This window comes from Copadichromis virginalis, linkage group LG23 (assembly GCF_057382275.1).
Source record: "Copadichromis virginalis isolate Kocher_CV1m ecotype Utaka linkage group LG23, C_Virginalis_male_GT1.1, whole genome shotgun sequence".
In the NCBI taxonomy this organism is placed as follows: Eukaryota; Metazoa; Chordata; class Actinopteri; order Cichliformes; family Cichlidae; genus Copadichromis; species Copadichromis virginalis.
This window is the reverse complement of record NC_140639.1, coordinates 5015451-5038002: the sequence shown is the minus strand read 5'-3', so window position 1 is coordinate 5038002 and position 22552 is coordinate 5015451. Positions and strand designations below refer to the sequence as shown.

Sequence of the window (22552 nt, the reverse complement as noted above, 5' to 3'; positions counted from 1 at the left end):
TTCCCTTTAGCTGCCGGCTTGCTATCCGAGAATGGCTTGGTGATCTCGACTGCCTGCCTAGTGCTCTTTAATGAGATTATCAGGAGAGGAGTGTCAGTAAGTAGGATCTAAAATGAAAGCCATTATGGAGCATTATCACAGAGCTCCACCACCCCGGCCCCCCCCGATCCATCTGCTGTACGGCCACCCACACAGCCACTACACCCAGATTACAGCCGTGATTAGCACCGCAAAGTGCTGCTTAATTTAAACACCTCTGGAGAACATGTGGCACTTTGCTGCATTGCTGATTCGCTGCGCTTGAACACACACACACACACACGTGTGCGCACGGAGGGCAAAGATGGATTTCTCCTTATACACAACGCATTCTCTCAAGTGCTCGAGTTATTTCGAATGACACCGGACCGAAGGCTTGTGTGCAACTCTGAAGTGTTCGTGTCATATTTGATTTCTTACAGGTGTATACATTCAACACACAACTGACTGTTGCGTCTTCACCTACCTTTGATCTCGCAGCGTGCGAGCAGTGATGTAAGCTTTGTAATGTTTGTCTTTCTTAACAGCTACTATTGTTGTCACACTTTCTTGACAACAGCAAATATGAGGAAAGATTAAAGGAGCATATATGAAAACTTGATAGAAAGTGAGAATTGACAGATGTGTGCAGAGGCCGGACTTCTTTCTCACTGACGCGTCCAGTTTAAATTTTCAGAAGAGAAAGCAAAGCCTCTTCAGCTCAGTCAGATTGTAGTGATTCACCTTGTATTTCCCCTTTTCTTTGGACAAACATCGAGTGTGTTTACATGGACATGAATATGCCCATTATGAAGCTTATCCTAGTTTTTAAAATGCATATTCAGAAACTGACATTTACTTGGTTATGCAGGTATATACCTGCATATGTGCAAAATAAACATACTATCCCAGTTGTTAATACAGGCTGTCGTTTACATGTTAGTGACATTTACATGCAACAACTTTAGTTCTGATACCTGTGATCACACTTTACAATAACTTCACTGTGATTATTAACCTGACTTGCTCCACTATAGAAATTGGAAAACCTGCATCCTGTAGCCTGACTACGTCAAACTTGAAAAGTGCAGAATTTCAGATACTTTCGGTGTGGCCATTGATTGTGTTTGTATTTACTTGGGATCACTCGGCTGAAGCATCACAGGCATGGGTAGTCAGCAGTATGAAGATGCAAAGATAATCATATTCACATGCACTGACAAAAAAAAGGACTATTTAAATAACCAGGATACTTACGTCCATATAAACACACTCATTGAACTGCAAAATGTCCTGATTTTTACTTCGACTATATCACATATGTATTTTTATTTTGGTGAAACCCACTTTTAAGACTCACTAGGCACACCTCAAATTATAGTCCAAATTAGCGGGATCTTTTCCTAGTTTCTAAAAAGTTAATATTTGCGAAGTACAGCATCAGTATCCCAGTGCACCACAAAGAAGTCTCAGTTTTGTACCTGTGATCTTATCGCGAACCAGCTTGCAGGACTCGATCTCGCCGATGCTACCGAAGAGGCTGCGGAACTCTTCCTGGGTCATGTTCTGGGGCAGGTAGTTGACAATGAGGTTTGTCTTGCTGTCGTCGTTTGTTGGGCCGGTCTGCATTGGTGAGGGGCAGCCACGGCTGTTGTTGGTTGGCCCATTGGCTGTGGTTCCTCCTCCACTGGGGCCATTTGTCACTGGAGCCTCCATGTTACTGATGATCTGGAGAAGGGCGGAAAAAGGGACACACCAGGAAAGGAACCACACAGAGAAAGGGTAGGAAGAGACAAAGAGATGTGGCCATCATTAACAACATTTTCTTATTAAGTAGCTGCAACACTGTATGTGTAGTAAGCCTTACAAGACTCTGGAAAAGAAGAGAATCAAGCTGTGCACCCTACAGCCTTTGCTGTCTGCAGGATGCACAGCTTGATTCTCTTTGAAACAATGAGACATTTCAACATTAAACAACTGCAATGAAAACTATATTTTACAGTAAATATTAGTTAGTTAATATTCTTCTGTGGAAAAAGTAATTACACCCTTGGCTTTAAAAAATCGTATTAATAGTAGTGACTTTTTTAAAAATATCATTGCCTATAAGACATTCACTAGACTAGCTCAGTAGGTAGATGGTGGCCCCGTGACTGGAGGGTCGGGGGTTTAAATCCGCTGAACGGCTACCCTGAGGTACCCCTGAGCAAGGTACTGTCCCTACACACTGCTCCCCGGGTGCCCAATGGCTGCCCACTGCTTCACTGAGTGAATGGGTTAAATGCAGAGAGGAATTTCCCCACGGAGATCAATAAAGTATACATTAAAATTCGTGATGGCACTTTCATCAGTTTTTCTCCCTACATGTTCCAGATGTTTGAAATCTCTCCAAAGAATTTCAGAAAGATTCAAATCTGAGTTTTATTCTTAAATCCTCTTTTTTTATAACTTTCATTCTTTTGTAACTTAATTTCTTCTTTTCGATTTGCTGCATTTGATTCTCTATTTCATATTTTTACCATGTTGGAAGGTCTACTTCCAGTTCAATTTCAAATTTCGGACGGATGGTCTCAAATTATCTTAAAGTGATGTGATTCATAGTTGGATCAATACCTGTGAGCACTGTTTAAAGACAAATTTTGTTAGATTTTTCTTTGTGACTAATGTGTTTGTCTTCTTAAAATATGAACATGATTAAAATTTAGGTTTTACATGTCATATGTCCAGGTACTACTTTTTCCCTTTTATTCCTGCCTTTATAACTGATGGTTAGGTGATGAATATATACATTACAGATAAGGGTGAAAAATTTGTCCTATATAATTAATGTTCTTTTCAGACCTAAAAAATGTGACATTAGCCTTGATCAGCGAAAAAAGGCCTGTGTGTGAGCAGTAATGCTGTCAACAAGTAATTAAAATGCATGATCAACATAAGTAAACCCTTGCACAGAGTCACAAACTAAATATGCAGTGAAAACAGTGCACACACTACATTCACCGTATCTAAACACTGAGAAATAAAACAAACGGCAGACACAAAGAGGATAAACAACTTAATATTCACGAAGGCAGTAAAGCCTCTCTGAAACGTTCTCTGATAGCTACTGAGGTTTGTGGGAGGGGGCAGCAACAGGGGCAGCCCTTCAGCTAACGATCTGACTGCTGATGCTGCTGCTGTGACAGAGAGAAGTTTGCATTTTCAAATCTGGCTTTTGCAAAGCATCTCAGGATCAAAGTGTTCAAAGAGGAACTGTGAGCCTGGTGTAAGTGTGAGAAAACAGGGGGAAAAGGGTGAGAAGGAGTAAGAGCCAGAGGGGGAGGTATTGCACTTTGCTTCTCTAACACTAAGAACACATTTATATTTATCAAATGCTTATCCTAGTGAATATTCCAACAAAATGCACAGGGAGCTTATGTAAACATTTGCATAAAGATAGTTATTTATCAAATTAATAGCATAAAAAAACTAATTTGAGATGGAGACAATCCTGATGAGTTTCCCTTGGCTCTGTCTCACACGTAAGCACTTCAGCGTTTTACTTTTAGAAACAATAATGATGTTGATGCTGCAAAAAGAGTCACGAAATCTACTGCAAGACTCTTGAAATCATAAAATTGGGCAAAAGCACCGCAAATGACCTAACATGCTGAAACCCAAATTAAGATGCAAATATTCTTTAATCTCATTCAATCAAATTTTTAAAGTCATCACTCAGATCTCTTCTTTCCCCTGCTAAGCTATTCAGCTTCCAGGCTATTTTTAACTATTCTTAAGTACACGCAGACAGCCTGCACTTGGAAGCAGGGCTAGTATTAGCAAAGGAGAGACGACACTCAAGCCGTATTTCGCTCTATTTCTGGATTATCAAAAGGCCGGACCTGTGTTCTAATAATATATCTCAAAGCAGAATTTAAAAATTTCCCAGTTTGTCCAGAAATAGTTTACGATGCGTGTACTTTAATCGCTCTGCTTTTATCTGTCGACGTGTGGTAATAAATGAAATGGCAGATGAAACCGTTAACTGTTGAGTTACCGTACAAACACCATATTATAATTAAGCATGCATAAAATTGGGCTCGTTTGGAGGCTGAATTGGTAAGTGAATTCAAAACAGATGACCTAGAAAAGTCAACAGTACATTTTAATGAGAAGTAGAGAACAACTAGAGTACAATGAGCCTGTGGTTTTTATTTGAATCTGTAAAACTGTGAGTATTTCTACCTCCTACCAACTAGACCAATAAAATCTTAAGGGATAGGACACGGCTGCTTGGATGGGTTAAAGCATCCATTTCTTCCCTGACCTTTAATATTCCTTTTATCATTCAGTATCCTTCTTTTCCTCTGTCTAGTGTTTAGTAGCAGCTCCAAAAACACATCAGCCTTAAATCTGCTTCCATCTTCTTATTTTTAACACACACACGCGCCAGCACACGCTTTCATGTATTCGCAGTCTGTGGCATCTGCAGTGAGTGGAAGAGGCACGCACTCAAAGGCACACACAATCACACATACAAAGAGAGAACAATGGCTCAAGCCCACAGCAGAAAACAAACAGACAGGGAGATGTCTAAAAGCTCTCAAGATGAGAGCTGCATGCAAATTGTTCTTTTGACAGTATCCTTCCCTACTCACTCACCACTCTACCACAACACAGATACAGAGACAGACTGAGAAAGACGGGGGGAGAGAGGGAGACTGAAGAGGAAGGAGAGAATAGCATCTAGCCATAACAGAGTTGATTGGAGAGAGCCTTATTAAATCTGTTTACATTCCCTGCTGGGCTCCATTCTGTCAGAGAGACTTTCAACTCCATGGGACGTTTTCTGAGGAGGTTTTTACACCAAAATGGCTGCCTCTAATTAACAGGGACCTGCCGAGTACCAGTAGCCAATTATATTCCTCTCCTTGTCCCTGCCTACCAGCATTTGTGCTGCTCAGCAGTCCACTTCATGTTGGTTGTGAACACTCTGGCTGTCCCTGCTCTCCCACTGTGGAGCCTAGTGCTGAGAACAGACTCGCTGCATGTCCTGCTGACTGGGTACAACACATAGCCAGCACTCATAGGCTCTCAGGCTCGAGATGCGGCTTCTTTTACTCACAAGTTATCCTGCTCCTTGTGTAGGAGGCCGAGCCAGCACCAGCGCTTCTGGCTAAAAGTAATGCATCTAAACTGCGTGCAGCTGTTGAAAGCATATGAAACGGATGTGAGAGCGCGTTAGAAAAGATCTGATATAAGCTGTTGCCATTAGGATGAAAAATATCAATACCCATTCGCTGTATCAAATAGATTGGCTGGACTACACCAGTGACTTATAGTCATCGTTTAGTTAAAGCAAAGCGCAGGCTGAGGGACGTATCGCTTTTACTTTTAACGGCTGCTCGAATCCTCGACGCAAGAGAGAAAATCAAATTAAAAGCCGGATATAAGAAGGAGCAAATTGAGTAAGACTTTCGGAAAGCAGATGTCTTTTAGAATTGCCCACATTTGCAGCTTTGCATGTTAATGGAATGGTAAATAACTGTTTTTAAGTACTAAGTACTAAGTACTGGGCAGGGATAGCTCAGTAGGTAAAGTGGTCGCCCCATGATCGGAAGGTCGGCGGTTCGAATCCACTTAACGGCTACCCTGAGGTACCCCTGAGCAAGGTACCGTCCCTACACACTGCTCCCCGGGCGCCTGCTTAGTGGGCTGCCCACTGCTTCACTGAGTGAATGGGTCAAATGCAGAGAAAAACAAGTAATTTCCCCATGGGGATCAATAAAGTATCCATTATTATTATTATTAAAACGTAAATGGTTCCATATAAACAGAGAAAATATGAGACATCAAAGTGCAACACTCGTTAACGGCTTCCTAAATTATATGCACACGATGAACGTGTCAGCTTTTCACTCTTCTGTGCATAGCCCCCTCTACCCTCGCAACCCCGTCCATCAATCTCTGCTCAAGTTCCAACTGTCTCAGTCAGCAGCATCACCGACCAGTGTGCATTAATGTGAACACAGTGCAACATCAGATCATATTACTTCATGGGTGTGTAAAATGGCTGGGCCATCCATTTGGCAGCAGTAGTCTCCTTACCATCTTTGGCTGTGTCAGCAATCCCTTCTCTGCCCAGCCCTGGAGCTGTGGGAGCTCTGCCTGACGCCACTGTGTCTCTGTCGACCCCTATGGAGCGGAGCACAGGGAGGGAGGGATGCACAGCCCACCGTCAACATCATACACTCACTTTACAAGGTTAGGGTTGTAGTGGGACTTGGGGAGTGGAGGGGTTGAGGATGTTGAGAAAATGGCAGCTCACTAGAAAAACACAGTTGCACCTTTGCAGTCCCCATCAGCCGTAATAAAACAAAGACAGGTGGCTCAGGGGTTTTCGTATTTGTCTCTCCGTTTATTTTCTCGTTTGTCGTAAAGTAAACGAATTCAAATGCTAACACTGGATTTGGTGAGACAGAAATGTGGCCGAATCTATTATTTCTTTCATTTATTAAAACTGACGCGAGCACCTTCGGAGCCGGCAGAATAAAACCGAATGTGTGTTGATGTTGGCAGATTGGTGTGGGGACTGCAATGACCTTGGCAGGGTTTATAATGAGGGTTTCCCTCTTGCTCTCTGTGGGTAAACAAGCCTGTGGTTGAAGAGACAGAAAATGCCACAAATGAGCAGGAAGTCTGTTCGCTGGCTCTCCAGAGCAGGGGGCTTAAATGCCTGCAGCTATCTACAGATGCTACAACAGCCAATTTAGCAGGAGAAGAGGAAGAGAGGAGGTATGACCTCTGCCTTCATTTACTCCTTCAGAGGGATGAAGAGCGGGAGTGAGGGATCAGATGGGAGGAGGTAGAAAAGGCAAGGGCTGAGTAATGGGGAAGACATTTCCAATACTTCAAAGAAAAGGAGAGACAGTGGTGGGGGAGGAGGAAGAGAGTCTGTACATGTTCTGTTGTCAATGTGTCTTGTAAACTTAGGCAGGAATGCATAATGGAGGTCTAAATGAGAGTGAACTGTCAGCTTCAAAAGAGAAAAAGAAGATACAGAGGGGCAGAGAGGTCAGGGTGGAAAGGAGGACAAGAAATATAGCTTCTCCTTGCCGACTGACAGAAGCAAAAAATGCAGATTTTTTGGGATCGTATGGGGGGAAAATCAGTTGAGCCACCTTTTGTTTTAATATGGCGAGGACCAAAGGGTTGCTATTGAATAGTCTGCAAATCTGACTGGTACAAATTAATGACAAACATTTTTTTTTGTGTTTCAGGCTTTTAGTTATGCTAATGTCAGTGTCATGCAGGTGTACCAAAGCCAGTAAGCGTGTATTTAAAATCATTTAAGAGAGTCAAGAGTGGGCAGTTGGAGGGATAGCAACTCCCCACATTAGTCACAACTTAAAACCACCACATACAGTGTCGTGGACCAGCATTCATCTCATTAGGAGGGCAGAGGGCAACATACTCTACAGTCAATTTAAAACAAATGTCCCAATAAATGTAAAGTTAAGTGGCTACCCTGAAAAAAGGAAACGTTAGGCAGAGGTGAAACATCCAAATCTTTTTCACCCATTCTGCAAAGCTTTTTATTTACATTGCCGTGTGCCGCAGCAAGCAGACAATGCAGCATTATCATAGCATGTACAAATGTGGTGATAAAAATGTAAGAAGCAGCAAGCAGATGTACATGAGTCAATTTAAACAGCTAACGCATAGTGGAAGGGTGCATAATGCTGGCAAAAGGAATATTACATTTTCTTAGAAGTGCATCTCATTTCGGAGACACTGCTCAGTGCTCAACCATTCGATAAAACAAAGAAAGTCTCTCTCACTCACACACACACACTTTCATCTTTCTTCGTAGTCTCACTGTCCTTGCGTTTATCACATGAACACACGTGTGCGTCTTCTGATAAAATCTCAAATAACACTGGAATAACAGCGCAATGCAATTACATTCACCAACCATTGAGATGAAAAACTGCTCATGGATACGTTTTCAATTATTCAGGGAATACATTTCAGTCTGTGCTCAGATGCTGGGAAAGGTTATTATATAATCAATACACTCTATAATGCCATTAATATTTTATGCCACAAAAGTGCTTCCTGTCTCCTTGGGCTCCCAACCAGTGGTATCTGGGCACTGCATTTGAATAGGACGAGCCTTTTCCACCTCTAGCAGGGAAGACGTGTATACATTTGCTTTCCTCTAACACTGGGAAATACACTAGGCCCACACGCAGCTGCCATCCGTTTTAGTCTACCTTTTCCTCCATATTATGCACAAGACAAGCTCACATTTCTTTTCTCCACGTGCCTAAGACACCAGTGGTACAGTTTTACCAGAATTTAGATGACAAAGTCGTTTTAACTTCCGTTTCACGTTTATCCCTCCTGTTCCGCTTTTAGCCAATAAAGCTACCACTTTATTTTTCTGGCCTGGTGCAGCCCCCCCCCCCCCCCCCCCCCTTCTCTTACAGAGCTTAGACAATCAATTTACCCTGACTTGGCCAGGATAGATGGAGGCTGTAGAGACTGTGGAGCAGACAGTATGCTGCAGGATCTCTCCACTGATAGACACACTGCCTGGCAGCTACAAAATGGAGCCAGCATGCAACCATCTGACTTTGCCTCATCATCTTGCTTTATATAATTTGCCATTTCCTTATGCCTTTTCCAACTTGTTTTATTCTTTAAAATTCTGACCAGTTTTTAAAATGAGAAACGAATGGATCAGGTCAAATTCTGGATTTGCTGTCAGCTACAGACGCACTGCTAATTACGTGCCCGCCTCTTGCCACCACAAAGCAAACTTCAATTCTCTCTCAGTCTGACAAACTGAAACGGAATTGGAGTTCTTACCAAACTGACTTAGACACAAAGAGATTAATACGACTTTACTATCTCAGTTTCTCGGCCAGTCGAGTTCCGTGTAATGCTCTCTGCGCTATTGATTTTTATTTTTCTCTCCTCTCCTTTTCTTCCTGGAGATCTCTCTCTCCATCTCTCCACCTCCACCATCCTCTTCCGAGCTCTGAAATGTCCTGCAGGTCAGACGGATGCTGGGCCGGATCAATCAGGGAAAGTAATCTGGGACGCCTCATGCACGCAAGCACACACACAGACACATCACAGATACTCACCAACCCACACACACACACCCTTCCTCTGTTGCACTCTGGCCTGCCTGCCTCCAGTCTCATTGATCTGCATCTACTTTACCAAATGGATTCTTCTCTTCTTCTATCCTCCTCCACCTCTTTTCTCTCTGTGTGACTCAGAATAATAAATGTTCCAGACCGCGCGAGACGTGTACGTAAGCAATTTTTCATTTAACTTTGGCTTGACTTTTTTTTCCCTCTCGCTTCTTTTTTGTGATGTTTCAGTCTTCCAGTGAGATCGATGCAGCTTTCCCACACACTTCCTCGCAGCCCCTGGGTAATCAGCACATACTTGTGTAAGGTCAGAGGTCAGGAGATGATAGGATAGGGCCAATTGCTGTGGGTTATCTCAAGATCTCAAGATTTCACAGACAATTATAGGACGACCCAGTGTTCTTATTTTCAGATGATGAAGCTCTGATGTATTCCTCAGTATCACTTGTTTCTGAGAGTCTGGCTGAACGTAAATACTGACACACTTTGCATTTGAATGTATATGAAGGAGTCATATAACTTTCTCCACTCTATTCAGATTTATCTGGTCCAATCACTTATATGTAATTTTTAAATGCATATTTTCCATACAGAGAGCATCCTTTAAGCACAGAGACTCTGAGGACCTGCATTGCTCTATACATACGTACAGTCGTTCTCATTCACACACACAGACACACACGCCAAAGTCTCCTTTGCTCAACCAAACTGTAGGCGGAACTGAAGCCATTTGTCCACTGGCTGAATCCCAACTCTGCACCAACGCATGCAGAAAATTGGTGAGCATCTTGACTCTGGAGATGACACTTCAATTTGTTGAGCTCCAGTGACTGGTGCTCTGCAGTTCATCCCTTGTGGGCGCATGAGATCAGCTGGACACCTGCCTAGCTGTTTGGCTGAAGCCTGGAGCACAGGGGACCGGGCCTTGGAATTGAAGGCCTGGCCTTGCCTGTCAGTCCAAGTCCCTGTCCCTTAGCCCCAGCCCTGGCCTCGCCTCTCAGGTCCTCATCACAGTTCCTCTAGTTTCACACCCGTGCCAGGGCTAGTCCCTTGCCCGATGCCTTTGACCCCTATTTCTCAGCCCTGAGCTGCAAGTCACTGCAGTGCCATCTTCCCAACAGCGGTCTTCCCCTGAAGGGCATCAAATCCCATGAACAGCTTCCCAGCCTTTGTTCCACTTCTAGCTAGTGTGGCCAGCACCTCAGCTTCCAGCTCAGTCAAATCAGCAAGATGTCTCTGCTGTGCATCACTGTCTGTCCTGCTGTAATCCCTGTGACTGATGGGAGTGATCATTGTCGAGGCCCTAAGCTAGAACATTTTGGTGGATTAAAGAGGCTAAATCATGGTCTCAGCTGCTACATTTCCATTTCCATCCTTAATTAAATGTAAATGTGGTTAAAGGTTTTAGTGGAGATGGTATCTATCTAACATGTGGGGTTTATTCACAAAGTAATTACCTCGTTTCCATGGATGGTGGAGAATAGGTTTGTGTTTGTGATCCCTGATATAGCTGTGATTTAACATGACACAAAATGTGTCCATCCATTTTTAGAATACGAAAATCCTGTTTGCAATGGCTCGGTTAACATTTGGTTACTTTTACAGACTGCGGCTCTTGTGACACTGCAACAGAACCTACAGTAGCGCCATGACAAAGACTTGCACTACTCTGAGTTGCATTTCAGGGAAAAGCTTATGTTTCTGTACAACACTCATTTCCGTGTTGAGCTGAAGCTGCTTTTCGCCGGGTGGGAACGGGGACAGAGGACGCAAAAACCGACAACAAGGCAGGCAGAGCAGGCGGGCTCATCTGACTGAATCAGCACCATGTGTCATGAGCGAGGACACCACCTCCACAAGTAGCTGGCAGGTGAACGCGGCCACGCACCTGTGCAGGCAACCAGCCATTTTAGTGAGATTGCCTCCTATCTTTAGCAAAACACACTAAGGAAAACTAGTGCATACATAAACAAACATATGGCATCATGCACAAATACACAAGATTCACTCAACCTCTCAAACATTCTCCCTGTTTCTGTGCCCACCTGCACATGTTGGGTCAAAAATAAGCAATTCAGCAATGCTACGGTATCGCAACCTAACGCGTATTACTTGCTTGCACTACCTTATAGCCATGCTAAAAGTAACCTCCCCATAAGGGGAGACCAACAGAATAAGAAACTTGTACACTCCTCTGACTGAACTCAATTTTCAGCATAATTCACAGTAGTGGGTCTAATTAAAACTGGTTTGAGGCTGGAAGTGGTAATATTGGCTTTGTTTAACAGGTATTTAAAAAGCTATAAACAGCCTGGGGGTATACGATAAGAACAAAACCTACAGCACAGCACTTACAGAGAGAACAAGGGAGAGACAGGAACACTTGCCTGGCTGCTAAGCAGAGGCAGTGCTCGTCCTAATCTAATCACTGTTTCCCCCATCAGCGGCATCTCAGACACGGCCTGCCTGTGTGCGTATGTGTGCACGTACGTGCGCGTGCGTCTGCCTTGCAGCAAAGGCATAGAGCTAAATCACATAGACACCGAATGACCGTTGTACTGGAGAATTCATTCCACAGCCCTGGGTACTATGTGAGTGTATGCTGGTGTGTATATGCGTGCTCTGAACTAATCTGGTTATTGATTCGACTCTGAACCGGAGCTCATATAATCAAATAGCTGCAAGGGAAAAGGACAGCCGTCCGTCATCTGTCTTAATGAGTAAACATTTTGATGAAGGCAAAGAATAACTCAAAGCTACGTGTAGAGGCAGAGGAGGTTACAGCTTCACTGATAGAGTGACAAGCTGAAACTTTACAGCAATCCAGTGGCGGCTGCTCGGTAATCGTCGTCCTATGCTAAGCGATATTGAAATAGCAAACTATTTCATGCCTATTTCACGCATATGTACTTTGCTCTTTTGAGTCTTTGGTACAGATAGAATCTTGGCATCATTTAAAGCTTTTGTTACATTAACTACCATATAAACCTAAAAAAATAGCCGTCTTTTGAATATGCCTCGAGTCTGACACCTTAATATTTCAGTCACTTTTCTAAAACTATAAAGTTTCCCCATACTAGTAGCTACACAATCAGTCTGGAGTTTGACTTGTCATCTGTGAAAGTCTAATCTCAGTTTAACTCGATGTGAGAGTGGTGCAATCATAAATGGCTTCTACTGCAGCACGAAGATAGGAGAGCGAGACACACAAGCCTACATGTATACCAGCACAGCTAACAGACGAGGCCCGCGGCACACCAGCTAAACCATTAAGTGTGGTGTGCATTCAAACGAACAGATTAATCCCCCCTACTGCTACGTAGTGCAGAGTAATTGAAAATGTCTACAGGAGACTATCTCTGTTCATATACTGTGGCATATGCTTAGGAGACAATGTATAGAGGGAGGTGGCTGATTGCCACGGAAAATTCAGCAGCAGCGCTTTTTAGTCTGACAGAATGTGCCGGAAAGCCGTGCATCTACAAGATAGCACAAATCTACCTTCCTACCGTTCCAATTTTCTCTCCCCTTTTCTTTTCTCTCTCTGTACCTCCAGTATCGACTTGACAGGTGCTGATCATGACTAATCCTGACGTTTGTTGGTTACGATAAGGATCTGATGTACCATATTCTTCATTTCCATCAAGGTGTACTGTTTAGGAGGGATGACATTCCTCTCAATTGTTAAGGGAAAATGCGTTTACTGTAATCATCCGTATTCCTTTCGGGACAAACAAATCTATTATCAGAGATGCCATCCCAGATCTGCGTAGTTAGCTCGCACTGCTGAACCTATGCTGGGTAAGTATGGTTGATCTCGGGGAAAATAGCCTTTTTATCAACCTCTTCTTCCTGTGTTTATTGTATGTATACATATACATATACATATATATATATATATATATATATGAGAAGATGCTGTAGTTTCGTGTGTTAGTTTTAGCATACACAGTGGCCCCTAGCTTTATGAGTTTATGAGATTTCCTGGTGTCTTGGTTTATTCCATATGGCAACACTGGTCTTTTTCCTCCTTGTGTTCGCATTGCTACTGAAGATAACTCTAAATGACACTGTGTGGGATTCTGTTTTTGTAGGCCTTAATGTGTCTATTACCAGCAACAATGGTGCCATTTTGTAGCATGTTCAGTTGCATGTTCAATCTATAATTCATCTGGCTACAGAAATATATAAATGTTTAATATGTCAGAGGCGGTGAGGCCTGTCGAAAGCATGACCTTGAAACGTCCTTTAAACATCACACGGCTACAGCACTGGGGCCAGTTAAGCTGCCAAAGCCAAAAAATAGGAAAAAAAACATGCAACGTGTACACACACACGCTCTCACTCTTACACATTCACACAGCCCGTCTGCCTGCTGACGCTTTCCACTGCTTTCTGTTCCCTTTTTTCCTGGGATGCAAAATGCAGATGAGACGAGTCAGCCGCTTGTGCACAGTCTCAGGAGAAACTGCCAGTCAAATCCAAACATCTGTATGAATACCAAAACACACAGGGTACAGTGGAGGATGAGAGAAAGAGAAGGAGGGGCGAGGGACATAGAGAAGATGAGGGAGAGAGTGGATCGAGTAGAACGAGCAGTAAAGTAGCTAGGAAAGCCAGTGTTCCTCTCTCTTTCTGTATTTTTGACTGAACAAAGAGCCATATACACATGAATACCTCTTTCCTCCCATTGTATTTTCCATCGGGATATTTATTCTGAAAAGCAGCGATGCACAACAAGGGCTCGGTCCTGTGTTTGCTAGTGGGCTGAGGCGCTAACACTCCCCAGCTGATTATGTGTCTGTCTGTAGCAGTTTGAGCTGCTGCCAAAGGAATTAGGTCTAGTATTTGTGAATGCTGTTCCCCTCACAGCAGAATGCCTCACCATGCCTCTCAAATTTCTAGCTTTTTTAAAAAGGAGAGGGAAAAAAAACATTTTAAATAAATGAAGGAAATCACTGTGGAAGCCTATTAAATTTTCAACGTGACCGTTTTGTGAGTCTTCATGTGTGTTTAGGCTTCGCACAAAAGAAATATTTAAAAACCAAAGCGTGCTAATTGGGACAGAGATTGTTACAGCAGCTTCTTATTCAAACAGGCTTTTGGCTCATTAACTGCTTCCATCCAGCTTTTGTTTAAAGAAAAGTGGAAAAGACATTTAAAGACAACAAAATATTTTTCGATGTACCACCAAAAAGCTGATAGATTGCATAATGTCGTCACGCAAAATACGCTGCAGCAGTGGCACAAGCTCTTGGCTCAAAGTAAGCGCAAACCCAAATATCCTGGCATCTTAGTACTGTTATGTCACATGCAAATCAAATCTTTACTTTTGAAATGTCAGCCAGCTACATATTTATACATAAATGGGATGTGTTAGTCTCAAGGGATAATAAATATTTTGTCTGGGGTAATTCTGATTTCATTTTTTTGTGTTTGTGTAGGGGAGGGTAATTGTATCTTTTCAGGTGTACGACCTGTTTGGTCATCACCTTCTTAAAATATTTAACTATCAGATTTTAATCAGGAATATTAATTCCTGCAGAATCTGCACAGATGCATACATAGTTAAACTCCTTTTCTCTGGTTCACACATCACTATCACATCTATCTAAAAGTCTCCTGAGAAAACTCTCTATAGGATGTTTTTATTGGACTCGCTGCACTAAAGTTGCCATTATCCTTGCTGACTTCTCTCTACGTGTCTCAGCTTTGATAAATCCTTTTTAATGTGCCTGAATGGGTCTGGTCATTTACACCTACAGCTAGAGAGGCGGCACACACAGTATGAGACACAGTAACACCTACATACTGTATATAAACAACACCACGCAACGCACACAATGTGACCATTTGACATTTCATCTAATTACTGTGGATGTGAAAAACCTCTGCCTGTAAAAACTGAATCAACAACAGTAACAGCAGCACAGCCATAACTGTGCTCTCTTAACACGACAAACAGAAGACCGCCATAGGCCTTCTGCTTATTTTGCATTTGTCCTTGTCTAAAGTAAACTTTATAAAACTTGGTGAGAAATTAGTGCTGACAAGCAATGCATAACCAGGGACAATACAAATTTTTCACTTAAACCTAAAAGTCTATTTTTTATCTTCAGTATAAATTACAAGCTGCTAGTTTTGATAAATCCTCTTAAAAGCAAACAGCAAATCAGCACTGACCCAGGAGAGGAGTTTAAAGGAAGTCAAAGGAGGCTGTTTTTGGGGGATTTTGTTATTCTGTGACAAACATCAGAGGTCCGAGTGTTCTGCCTCAGTTTGTCAGCTTTGTAATAAGAGGCAACTTTCAGTATAGAAGCAAATTATTTCACCGAGTTGAAATATGAAAACATATAAGTTTGAAAATAAAAAGAAGAAGAAGTTTGGTTTTTTTTGCTATCAATATTATTAATATCTGTAATTAAATATAGTTACAAAGGCAAAATATCTGTGGATCTGGTAATAGTGTAAGACTAAGTTTAAACCCCGCTATGATCATGATAACACCAGGAACAGTTAAAGGTCTGGTCAACAGTAAATAATGCAACGCAAACATTCACATTAAATCCGTCAGAGCGGATGTTTGTGTAAAGACAACTGGAAAGAAGATTAAGAGGCAGCTGTTCCTCTGTCCGAACCACTTCACCCCTCTTGCTTTATGTATTTGCTTGGTCTCTAATGAGGCTCTACTTAACAATGTCACTCTCCATCTGTACACGTGTCAGTCGGCCCTCTGATGCACACACGCAATCAAACACAAACACACAGAACCAGTCGTGCAGAAGCGCATGCTAACCTGTCACTGAACTGATGAAGCAGTGTTTCTTTATTGTCTGTGTAGCTCTAGTTCTGTATTTGTGAACTTATCATCCACATATTTTTCCTCTGTGTCTGCAAATCACTTTTATTGTTCCTTCAAAAACCTTACATGCTACATACTCGTACACCCATCTGTTCGTGTCTCAGGTCTTTGATCTTCAGTTACATTTAAATCCCGAGCACATGGTCAGTGCACTGTAGCTAATAAATTCCTCATACACCCCGCCCTATTAGCATTGATGTGTAACCTTCGAGCTTGTGGTGTTCTGCCTCGGGGTAATAGAGCCACTGCGCATTTGTGTGTATCTGTGTGTATTTTTGTAAAATGATGGCCTGTCTCTAGAGCAGGTCCCCCACTGGTTCGCATCAGGAGGCTTCATGGATGCACACTCATCTAATACCTCCAATACTAATGAATATTCCACTTTGTCACCCGCTCTCTCACTGGTCCTTGCATTACTGACTATATTAATTTCTGTGTGGATAACACCGTACCTACCAGGACTGTACGGTGTTTCTCCAACAACAAACCTTGGATTACCCCAGAAATTAAAACCGTCCTCAAGCAGAAGAGGAGGGCCTTCAAATCCAAAGACAAAGAGGAGTTGAAAAGGGTGCAGAGAGAGTTGAGGGGACTGATAAGGAATGGGAAGGACAGCTACAGGCAGAAGATGGAGAACCAGCTTCAGCAAAACAACGTTGGTGAAGTCTGGAGAGGCCTCAGAACCATCTCAGGCCACAAACAGCAGAACTCTCTGCCTGGGAGGGATGTGAGATGGGCAAATGAACTGAATCATTTCTTCAACAGATTTGATTCAACCATGAGACAGTCTACAACATCGGCTGCAGACTCACCCACCCCCACTGCTGCTGTTCCACCTCTGACACTTCACACCTCCTCTATTCACCCTGCTCACTCCCCCCCACCCCCAACAACAGCATCCAATACACACTCAACACAAGGCTCCAGCCTGTCTCTCTCAACCACCCAGGTTAGGAGGGAACTGAGGAGGATTAATGGCAAGAAGGCAGCGGGCCCAGATGGCATCAGCTCGAGGGTCGTCAGGTCCTGCGCGGACCAACTGTGTGGGGTGATGGAGCACCTCTTCAACCTGAGCCTGAGGTTGGGAAGAGTCCCACAACTCTGGAAAACCTCCTGTGTTGTACCAGTGCCAAAGACTTCACGCCCCAAGGACCTCAACAGCTACAGGCCGGTGGCTCTGACATCCCACCTGATGAAGACCCTGGAGCGGTTGGTCCTGGCTCAGCTTCGGCGCCTAACAAGCTCATCACTGGACCCACTTCAGTTTGCCTACCAGCCTGGCATTGGAGCGGATGATGCCGTCATTCACCTCCTACATCGTTCCCTCGCTCACCTGGAGACCGCTGGAAGCACTGTGAGAATCATGTTCTTTGATTTCTCCAGTGCCTTCAACACTATTCTTCCCTCGGTTCTGAAGGACAAGCTGGAGAACTCTGGAGTGGACCATCACCTCACTACCTGGATTTTGGACTACCTCACCGACCGACCACAGTATGTGAGGACTCAGGGCTGTGTGTCGGACAGGGTCGTCTGCAGTACGGGGGCCCCACAGGGAACGGTTCTGGCTCCGTTCCTCTTCACCATCTACACTGCAGACTTCTCCCACAATTCCACCCAGTGCTTCCTGCAGAAGTTCTCTGATGACTCTGCAATAGTCGGCCTCATCACTGATGGGGACGACAAGGAGTACAGAGGACTGACTCAAGACTTTGTGGACTGGTGCCAGCTGAACTACCTCCAGATCAACGCCAGTAAAACCAAGGAGCTGGTGGTAGACTTCCGCAGGCACAAGCATTCTCCACTGCAACCACTGAACATCCAAGGTATGGACATTGAGGCTGTGGACAGCTACAGGTACCTTGGTGTTCATCTGAACAACAGACTGGACTGGACTCATAACTCAGACGCCCTCTACAGGAAAGGGCAGAGCAGGCTGTACCTGCTGCGGAGACTCAGGTCGTTTGGGGTGGAGGGCCCACTCCTGAAGACCTTCTATGACTCTGTGGTGGCTTCTGCTATCTTTTATGGCGTGGTCTGCTGGGGCGGCAGCATCTCTGCTGGGGACAGGAAGAGACTGAACAGGGTGATCCGAAGGGCCAGCTCTGTTCTAGGATGCCCTCTGGACCCAGTGGAGGTGGTGAGTGACAGGAGAACGGCGGCTAAGCTGTCATCCCTGTTGGACAACGTCTCCCACCCCATGCAGCAGACTGTGACAGCACTGAGCAGCTCCTTCAGTGGGAGACTGCGGCACCCACGGTGTGGGACGGAGAGATTTCGCAGGTCTTTCCTCCCCACTGCTGTCAGACTCCATAATAAAGACTTTAACTGAACAAACACACACATCCACACATGTGCAATAACACTAAGTGCAATAATCTTTTCTGGCATCGTTGTATTTTTACTCAGTTGTATATAGCATTTGTATTCTATTTTTATCTTATTGTATATTTTTATTCTATTTTATTCTACTGTATATAGTATATTATTTTATTCTATTCTGTACAGTTGTGTACTGTATTTATTCTTATTGTATTCTAATTTTTGCGTCATAACTTTTGCACTGTCCACTTCCTGCTGTGACAAAACAAATTTCCCACGTGTGGGACTAATAAAGGTTATCTTATCTTATCTTATCTTATCTTATCTTCACATTGTGCGTCCACCTCTTCCAAACTAAGTTGTGTCTGTATCTACAAATTTAATGCTGCACACGCTTTCTCTCACACCCCTACGTTTGTCTTCTTACGTCACCACTCTATCTGTGATACAGGCCTCTACACCCATGCTACACTACGGCTGCCAGCATGCCAGCTAGTGCCCGTAGCTGCGGCACCCAAGGAAGAGTCGCCTTCCTTTCAATTAGCATTTTGATTACATTCCGAAGGAAAACTAGCCGGTGAACGCAAATAAAAAATGTACTTGCTGACAAATGCTTCTGTTGTTCCTAGTGGAAATGCCCAAGTGAGTCAGTCCACTTTGATGATGGCAAGTGAACCATTATGAAAAAAGATAGATGCTAACTAATAATAATGACTCTGCGGTCATAGCATTGATGAATCGGCAACGAGGCTCAACTTTGTCTTTCTGTTTCTGACAGGTAAAAAAACAACTGGGAATAAAATGGCTGCTAGTTTTATTAGTCTACCTCTCACTCTGTCGCTTGAATGTGATGGATGAATGGGTAAATGGATGCAATGTTAAAGTGAAATTCAGCGAGAGCAGGCAAAGCAGAATACTTTAACAGCTTGTAATCATCACTCCTGTGCTGACAAGTGAGCTCGCGCACGCACTTACACATAGCCGTAAGGGGCATAAAACTTGAGAATGAGGGAAAGAATGCACGACATTATAATCTATTGTAATCCAGTCATGCGCGTAACTCACACACCTACTCCCATCTTTTCTTCAGCTCTGGCACAATACATGGACAGCACACCCTCGGACTGTCTATACAAGCGGCGTGACAGATAACATGGCTACTCATTTAACTTACATGCAGTACTTTGCATAAATGAATGGCAAATCCACAAAAAAGTCCAGTTTCCTTACCATGTAAAAAGACATTTAACCCTCAACCATGTGCGATCCACCTCTGCAGCACTATACACAGGTAAATATTTCAGAGTGGTGCAAAGGCTGGAAAAACAGGGGACTTCAACATAAAATGGGTGCTGTTCCCCTCTTTTAACCCTTCCTTCCCTATTTCCTTACTTCTTTTCCTTCCTCCGCACGTTTCTCATTAGCCCGATATCCGTCTCCGTCCCTCCATCTGCCTCCCTCATTTTTTCATTCTGCCCACGAACCTACAGTGTAACCCCCCGCTGTAGCCCTCGTCCCCGTAAGAAGGAACTTAACATTCTGCACAACAATAGTTCAACAGTATCGCAGTGCTCGCTGAGCAAGAAGAATAATTCTGACTGACTGTGGGTGGACAGTATATCTACAACTACAAGCTACTCAGCTCACTATAGGATGCTCAAAATTAACCAGCAGTTATCATCGCACATTCAAGTATAGTGGCAGGCTGCCCGTAGCCTTCCTTACCATCTTAAACCCATTCCACTCCATTTGGGAGATGCTGGCCGTTGTCTCACGTTCTCTCTCTCCTCACACAACAGCTACAGCAACGCCTCAGAAAAGAAAAATCCCCTACTCTTTTTAAAACTCTTATTCTCCTCTGACACAGTCTCCTTATTTTTCCTCTCCTCTGCACTCTTCCTCTCTGCCTGATTCTGAGTCTTAGCAGCGAGCAGAGAGCAGCGTGCTGGAGGTGTACGGAGCAAACATCGCCTTCTTCCACAGATGCTGAGAGCAGAATGGATGTGAGTGCTGGGCTGCAGTAAGGCTCTCCCTCCTACCACCCTCCCTCCTTGCCCCCACCCCCTCTCCCCACCAACCCTCCCCTCCTTCCCACAACCACCTGCCCATTCGCCTGCTCAGCTGGAAGGTCAGAGCCCGCCCACGCCCACTCACTTTCTTTTAGAGTCTCTGATTGGCTTCTCGGCTTGCCCGTCAGCCCTCGGCCTCCCCTCCCCTCCATCAGTGTTAACACCTTCGCTCTCTGGCTGGCTCCGAGCCCTCCTCGGCACACGCCAGCCGCAGCCCGGTTTGGCAGAGAAAAGGCTCTCTGAATCCCAGCAAAGCAATCAATCGCTGCTGAGGTCTGTCTGTGCTTGAGTGAGCAGCGCGGAGCAGAGCGCTTACAGCCTCGGGCGCTATGGTAATAGGATGCCTGCGCAGCACTGTGTATATAAATTAGCTATTACTGGGTTGCATGTTAAAATCCCCCGTACATTTATACGACTGTGTGTGCATACAGGCCATCGCTGTCTCCCTCACTCCCTGCCTCCCTACTTAACACGCAGACACTTACGCACACGCAAAAGTAAAGTTTACGTTTTAAATAATGTTCGATTACTTTAATGCCGATTTATACCCTTTAAACCTACGACGGCTTCAAATATAACAGAACGAAACCACGAACACGAACTCGCGGGAAGTCTGCACACACCTGTCCAAGCAGGTGCATCCCAAAGAAATGCAAGAGAAAAAACCTCTCTAAACGGGGTAACTGTTGTAATTTTGTTAATTTTTTTAAAGTAAGAAGCTCAAAGAAATGTTGTCCCAACATTTTATTATTGTTATTGTTATTGTTATTATTTATTTATTTATCTTACCGCTGCGATAGGCTACATGGTCACAGTGAAATAAAGCTCATGTGGCACAATAAAGACACAAGCGAGTACTACGACATCTACTCACCATGACCATTCTTGTGACGGGCTGTCGGTGTCGGTGTTCTCGGTACTATAAAAGCCGGCGAAGTCAGGGAGGAGAGTCGGACAGAGGAGCAGCGGCTTGTTTTTTAAAGGGGATAAATGAACCGGGGTCGTGGTGTAGTGAGTCTACAGGAAAAAAAGGAATCCCCAAAACAAAACAGAAGCAAAACCGCGCGCGCGCCTGTGTGTGTGGAAGCCCCCGGAAGCCCTCGGCCAGCGCAAAAACACAAAAAGGCACTCCCCTTAAAATAAACACCGCGTCAAGAGGAAGGAAAGCAAAAGATTCGCGGCGAGCAAACACCGTCTACCTTTCCCCCAAAAGCCATTTACGGATTGTCCAGTCATCTCGCGCGTCTTCTCCCATTGGCTGCGGAGGTGAGGACGGGGCGGTGCGCTCGCGGATGAGAGCCTGGGAGGCAGGCTCTTGTGGTCCACGACGCGGGATGGCATTGAAGCATCGCGCGGGAAGACAGGTGCCAGGGAAGCTTTTTTAAGGAGGTTTCGTGTTCGCATATATGCACTACTTCACTGTTGATAATTATGCGCGAGTTGCACGCTCTCTAACACGTGCACGGAGGAGTGTGTTAGTACGAGCGCGCCTGCAAGGTTATTTGCATGATTGCCGCAGTCGTCAAGCCATGTGTACACCTCTCCCCCTCCTCCTCAGAAGCCGTTCTTCTACAGTTATTTTACTGCAGCCTCATCAACCCCCCCACCCCCAAAAAACAAAAAAACTTCCAAATTACTCTTCTTAGAAAAAAAACCCCTACAAACTACAATCAAACTACAATCTAACCATTAAGCAGCAGGGCACACATCCCTGGTTTACTGTGTTGAAGAGCGAGCATATTTAATCAAAATGCTGCTATCATATCAAATTCATAATTACTGATACTGCCAATTACTTTGACAATTATGGTAATATTCATTACAGTTTAGTAATAATGAATATTAATGGGTGGGGGCAGCTAGCTTAAACTGTCTTTGTCAAGCCCCAAACCTGCCTCAGGTTGATTTTGTCCACCTGGCCTCTAACTCAGGCAGACAAGAAGAGGGAGCTCTTGCTTCCCTTTAACACAGTTACCTTGCAGGCAGAAATTCTTGGCTGAAGCTTCAAACCAGGCTACATACAAACACACACATACACACGAATGCGTACAATCAGAATGCAAATACGGAAACACATGTTGCTTGACACCCTACTATACCTATTAGCACACATAATATATTCGCATGCACACATATTC

The 22552-nt window shown here is 44.1% G+C and overlaps 1 protein-coding gene across 6 annotated transcripts in view; it reads right to left on the bottom strand.

Moving 5' to 3' along the window:
• Positions 1-22552, bottom strand: part of elavl4 (ELAV like neuron-specific RNA binding protein 4) — an 80960-nt gene that overhangs the window by 40478 nt on the left and 17930 nt on the right. For 2 of the 6 annotated variants that reach the window (XM_085447241.1, XM_085447247.1), the window contains 2 exons: positions 6106-6192; positions 1500-1746 (listed from right to left, as the gene is read on the bottom strand). In XM_085447241.1, the coding sequence (XP_085303367.1) occupies positions 1500-1746; positions 6106-6192 (334 nt within the window). Of the gene's footprint in view, positions 1-1499; positions 1747-6105; positions 6193-20070; positions 20349-21288; positions 21626-22552 lie in introns of those variants that run through there. The other 4 variants (XM_085447243.1, XM_085447242.1, XM_085447246.1 and 1 more) reach the window with 4 other exon arrangements.